Source organism: Parasteatoda tepidariorum, chromosome 6 (assembly GCF_043381705.1).
Source record: "Parasteatoda tepidariorum isolate YZ-2023 chromosome 6, CAS_Ptep_4.0, whole genome shotgun sequence".
NCBI classification, from domain to species: domain Eukaryota; kingdom Metazoa; phylum Arthropoda; class Arachnida; order Araneae; family Theridiidae; genus Parasteatoda; species Parasteatoda tepidariorum.
In genome coordinates this window covers 21,752,520-21,759,051 of record NC_092209.1, presented here as the reverse complement: position 1 = coordinate 21,759,051, position 6,532 = coordinate 21,752,520, and the positions used below count along the sequence as shown (strand labels likewise).

The 6,532-nt window shown below is 33.6% G+C and overlaps 1 protein-coding gene across 2 annotated transcripts in view; it reads left to right on the top strand.

Annotated features, from left to right (window-relative positions):
* Window positions 1-6,532, top strand: part of LOC122271919 (Golgi-associated plant pathogenesis-related protein 1-like) — a 38,505-nt gene continuing 31,973 nt past the window's right edge. Inside the window, exon 1 of one of the 2 annotated variants that reach the window (XM_071182096.1) lies at window positions 1-104. In XM_071182096.1, the coding sequence (XP_071038197.1) occupies window positions 41-104 (64 nt within the window). In that variant the 5' untranslated portion in view covers window positions 1-40. The remainder of the gene's footprint in view (window positions 105-6,532) is intronic. The other variant, XM_071182095.1, reaches the window with a different exon arrangement.

The following is a 6,532-nucleotide window of genomic DNA, read 5'->3' as shown; positions in this document are numbered from 1 at the left end:
GGAAGTATACCGCTGACGTACCGGACATAAGAAAAAGTGAATGAGCGGAAATTTAAATTGCTGTTACTCTTATTTACAGATTACAGGCATGGATGAAGTAGACGGTACGTATCTTTTTAAAAATTTGTTTTCATGTAAGACTTTTTATCCATATTTCAATACTTTTTAAAAACTAATTTATTTAACTCGGTTATAAAAATGCAATTTTTTTAATACTTACTGTGCAAATAAATTTTAGAATTTTTCCAGTAGTTTTATTTTTTTATATAGTCAGTGGTTTAAAGCTTTTTAGTGGTGCAAAATACCAATTTTGTAATAGCAAATTTGATACCCAATAGTTATTAAATGTACTAGTAAACAATTTAATTACAAATCTACATATATTTGTATGTATAACGAAATACATATAAATGATATGTTACAATTCATTTCGGGGCTTAAAAGACCATAACAAAATATCACCAACAAATTTTGCTTTATCTGATGAAAGAAAAGTAATCACTTTTTTCCCCACGAATGTTCAATATGTGAACCTTTGATGATGCAGCAGGCTTCAAGTGAGCCATACTCACTGCAACTTATCATGATTAATGATAGCGAATGCTGCTGCGATCCTTTGTAGTAATTCTGTTAAATCACGTGGCATGAGGCATCACGTTCTGTTAAATCACGTGGTAACTCCAGAGATTGAGCGTTCGCCCTCTAATGAGGTGAACCGGGTGCGAATCCCACCGATGGCTAATGAGTTCCCTTGCCGTAAGATAAACAGTGGGGGTTTTCGTGATTTACCTCTCGATTAGAGCAAGCACGGGTTAGTTCCATCGAAAAAGTCCGCCTCGCAGGCAAATTTCTCCTAATACTTGATCCAGGTTGTTCTTTGTCATCTGGATTAGGTTCAAAATTATAAAGCAACGGAGTTGTACAATAGTAGTCGTAAACTCAAAAATTGGGTCGGCTGTTCAACGACGATTATAAAATAAAATAAAAACGATCATCTAGTGCTGACATCATAGGTTACATGTGTTGGTATCCGTGATCTTCTGCTTGAAGTGTAAGTAATCAATTGTTAGCAAAAACTAATTTAACTATGCCAAGATTTTTTTAAAGAGTATCGGTAGAATTTTTTTTCATTTATTTAAATCACTTATATGTAGTGGTATTCAAAATAATTATTAATGAATTTTGTTAAATAAGGACAAAAATGTTAATGTATACATTTTGTTACAACTTTAAAAATGAAAATCAGTAAATTCTTTAGTTATTAATTTTTTTACTCTAACGCGGGATTGCGCACTTTATTATTTTACGTTTTTATTACAAATATTAATAAATAAGTAGTTAGTGATTAGCAATGTTAGTAGTTGTATTAGTAAATTGATTCAAAATAAGCAGCAGTAATTCCGCAAAGGGTGGGGCCAACTCAAACAGGTGGAAAACGGTAATGATGAAAAAGGAGATGAGCCAGTCCAAATCAGCAGTACGAATCAATCAATCAAAATCAGCAGTACGACTCAAACGATTGTTTGAACTATACCATTATGTCAGGTGTGGAGTAGCTCGGTTGGGGGGAGGAGGAAGTAAGAGTTTTAATTAGTTCAACATATTAATAATTTATTTACAAGAACTATATTTACAGACATTAAGTTGTTACATCGCTGTGTACATAAAGCTTACTTTGCGCGCACTCCTACGCTCTCTCTTAAAAACTCATCTCTGTATACATATAATTACTACGCCATTTTCTTTTAAATTTAAATAAAATTAAAGCTTAGTGTTAACACGATGTCTTGAAGATTTTTGTAGCAATGGAGGTTGGCCTTGGGCTGTCTCCTGCAATTAGGGTCATCTGGGTCGTAGTTAGAGGAAGACCATATAAGGGGGTTGAAGTGTCATGTGCTCTTAAGGAAGTACTTAAGAGTTTTATTTTTGTACAGGTCAAGAAAGCTAGGCGTACAGGTGTCATTGCGAATATTTTTGTTCCTGAAATACCAGGGAGAATTTGTGACATCGCGGAGGGTTTTGTTATAAGCAACTTGTACGAATACACAAGTGGGCGACCTTTGTGCTAAAATACAAACTAAGGTAGACAACGTTAAAGAGCACAAAAATATTATTAAAAGCAGACAGCTGTTTCGGATGCTCAAAGGGCGACCTTCATCAGTGCTTCACCTGTTGCACTGATGAAGGTTGCCCTTTGAGCATCCGAAACAGCTGTCTGCTTTTAATAATATTTTTGTGCTCTTTAACGTTGTCTACCTTAGTTTGCAACTTGTACGAGTTTAAAATTTGTCTTTGCAGCCCCCTCCAAAGTCGGCTGCTGCATATGGTAATAGGAGGGTGAAAAGCATTTTAAAAATTAGAATTCTGTTATTAGTGCTGAAAGGGAAGCTCTTTTTTAGAATAGGATAAAGTGCACATTTTGCCGTTATGAATTTATTTTTAATGTTTTTAAAATAATATTTGAATGATAAGTTGTTATCAATGATAACATACTTCTTGCACCTCCTCTTTCTGGGGAATAGCACAGCTTGAGTTTTGTCGTTATTGAGCGCAAGTTTCCAATTTGGGAGTTGTCAACGATGGTGAAGAGATGATAAACAATATTTCTGTTGATATCGGTGGTGTACAGTCAAACCCCGCTATAGTGAACCTTCAAGGGACCGAAATTTTGGTTCACTATAACCGGGAGCTCACTACTATATCCGTTACGCAGGCAATTTAACTAATAGTTCCCAGACTCCTCCCTTTTATTACACATTATTCAAATAAATGACTGAAAAATATTACGTAGTAGCAAAAAAATGTGTTATTTTTTTAACTCTTCGTCTTACGTGCAAGAAAAACAAAACAGTAATTTTTATCTGATGAGCAATCCTCAACATCAGATATGGAAACGCTTCCTGACTCTCAGGTAATTTTTCCTGAATTTCTGTTATTCCGCTTTTTAAACCTGTCTGACCTGCCATTCGAGCACATAAAAGTAGTCTCATAAAATCGCTTAACAAATTCATCGACATTTGTCCAGATACTGGAAGATTGCGGCTTCTTCGAATGGTGAACCACTTCAGTAATGCTTCTTCAACATCCTTGTGATCTGCTTTTCTCAACTTTTTTCTGCCATCTAAATTTTTTTTATGACCTGATATTTTTAATTGTCTATTTTTCCATTCGTTACAAACTGCAGATTTGGATAGTTTATATTCCTTGCAAATATCAACTTGATTGCATCCATTTTCAATTTTTCTGATTGTGCCCAATTTATCATCAATGGAGAACGTTTTGGGTTTACTGTTTGCCATAGTTAAATTTGAGACACTTGTGTGCAGAATTTTTTTTTAACTGAACTGAGAGCAAAAAGGAGTTGAAATGAGGGCCTTCAACATATATTAGTGTCTAAACCTTTGACCATTCCCTCTGACAGAAAATGCATTTTGATCCCACCCGCACCACATTGCAGGTGCATCATCTGCCTGGGTTGGAAACATCTGCTTGGTTTGTTTAGGGATGGGAAAGAGAGATAAAAGAAGCAAACAAGAAAAAATGCTTATCACTACATTCCCCTCCATAGATGGTTTTAAGCATTGCTATATGTATTTATTTTGAAGTAGAAATTTCAAAATTATTTCAAAAAAAAAAAAAAAAAAAATCAGTCGAAGAGAGAAAAAAGTTCATTATATCCAACTTTTTTGGTTCACAATATCCACAAAAAATAACATTATACGTGTATAGCAAGGCACGGGACCAACCATTTCGCTCACTATATCCGGGAGTTCACTATAGCGGGGTTTGACTGTACTTGCTTTGTATGGCAAATATTATAACGTAAAGAATATATTTGGTAGATAGGATTGCATGGTCAGAGATGATAAATTAATACTAAATAACGTGTAAACAGTTTTTTACCTTATTAGATACTTGTTGCATCACTGTGTATCGTAATTTGTCACGCCAACTATAGTTTCCAAGGCACAAAATGGATTTTGAACTTTCAAATTGTTTTTAAAAGAAATGTAGAGCTTTGTTCGAAATTTACTAAAAGTTTTATCCTTCAAGTAGATCCTTTTCTGTAATGTTCCTTTTCTTCTTTTGCTTCTATTTTTCGTTTTCTGCGGGCCACCACTACCTGGAAATTGCCAAATTTTTCTTCTCCAGATCAATGTACAAAAATCTTCTTAGATATTCAGAAGCAAAATTTAAAATAAATAAATTAATAAAATCCGTTTTTTCCACTCAATTTCTACACACCTTAGGAGCACGCATATTCTGTTTAATATTTCCACTTAATATAGTCTCTCACAAATGAGAAATATATGGTGCAATTATTATTGTTAATTACGGAAGAATTAGTTTCTACCAACTTTGTGTGTCTCGTTTGATTAACCGTTAATCCTCTGCTTCAAGTTCATTCTTGAGCTTTTCTTGTAATGTAGGCGTTACTCTTTCGGGTATAAAGTAAATAAGTCACACGTGTATTACACATTTACTATTTTCTTTTATATTTCCATATATTTTATATTTCGCTCCGATGTAATAAGTTTTCTTCCTGCGTTCTATATATTTTATACTCCGAGGGTGTAGGAATTTGGTGCAAATGTTTTACATAAGCCTATATCATTTATAAATGGTAAATTGAAATCTAATTTTAAATAAACAATTTTTACCAGTTCTTGTGATTATTAATTATCTTCTTAGAGATTCAAAAGCAAAATTTAAAATGAAGAAATTAATAAAATCCGTTTTTTCTGCTTAATTTCTGCACACCTTAGGAGCACGCATATTCTATTTAATATTTCCAATCAATAAAGTCTCTCACAAATGTGAAATATATAGTGCAATTATTATTGTTAATTACGGAAGAATTAGTTTCTACCAACTTTGTGTGTCTCGTTTTATTAACCGTTAATCCTCTTCTTAAAGTTCATTCATGAGCTTTTCTTGTAATGTAGGCGTTACTCTTTCGGGTATGAAGTAAATGAGTCACACGTGTATGATATCATTTACTACTCTCTTTTATATGGATTTTTGCTCCGATGTAATAAATTTTCTTCCTGCGTTTTATATATCCTATACTCCGAGGGTGTAGTTATCTCATACAAATGTTTTACATAAGCCTATATCATACTAATTGCAGATCGCGCACTCAATTCCTTTATATATTTAAAGCTCAATGAAAGTGACAGACAGTATGCTGTCACTGGTCGTATGAGCGATCTTCTTAGAGGTACCTTTTGATCGATGAAGGTTGGCATAGTCGATTACTCCGCCCCCAAAAAACCTATTGATACATTAGTGAGTTAGAGAACTAATTATAATTTATTTAAAAATTTAATAATAAGTTTAGTTAAATGACTAGTCTGTAAGTTGTTAACACGGTAGTTAGATAATGAAGGTGTGGGCCGCAGTGAATCCACGAGGAGGGGGGACACCCAATCAGGTGGAAAAGGAGTAATGATAGGGTGCCGATCCAGGGGGAAAGAAATGCTTGGTGTGCAATTCAGATAATGTCCTGTAGGTCATTATATTAATGGGGGATGACCTTGGGTAGCCTCCTACAATCAGGATCGTAAGTGGATGTGGACCAGATTTGGGGATTGGAATGACTACTGCTTTTAATGAAATAACTTTAGGGATATTTTTGGTGGATGTTAATAAGGCTAGGCGTACAGGTGTCGTTACGGATATTTTTATTCCCGAAATACTAGGGAGAGTTATATTACGGAGAGTTTTGTTATAGGCACTTTGAAGGAACTTTAGATTAGTCTTTGCAGTCCCCCCCAAAGGCGGTTGATGCATAGATTAGTGGGGGAAGAGGGTAAGTATCATTCCTAAGTATCCTAAACTAGGGGTGCACAACCTGCGGTCCGCGAGACCTTCTAAACACAATAAAAAAAAAATTTAAAAAATGGCAATTTTTAATCGCAATTTTTAAGTCATCACGTTTTGACACAATCAATTTTAACAGATTCTTTAGTAAATGTACGTTTAACGCACTTTCTTTAAGCCGATTTTATCGTAAAAATAAATGATTTTTTTAAACAGTTATTTCCGCTTTTCTACGTGATTTCGAAAATCCCGAATTTTTATTACGACGCGAGTTTCAGATCGCAAATTTAAATAATCACTTTTTGTGCACTTTATTTGTGACGATTTCATCTTAAATCTAAGTGATTTTTTATCTTTTTTTTTTTGTTGCAATTCTTTCTTTTTTTTCAACAATTTTTTTCGGCAGTTATTGCTAAGCGTTCCCACGTATTATAAAAAATTCCAATTGTTCTATTATACGACATACAAATTTTAAATCATGCATTTGAAACGCTTTATTCGTGCTGAGTGCAGCATAAATATATTTTTTATTTCTATGCTTTTCATAGAGTAGTCATTTGTGACGATTTCATCTTCAAGACCTTTTTTCTGTAAAAAAAAAAAGTATAAGTTTTTTTATTTTTGAATGAATTCTAATAGTGGAACACTACTAAGTTATTCATATTACTAAGTTTATCGATAAAAAAAAATGGAACGCTAATGTTTAAAT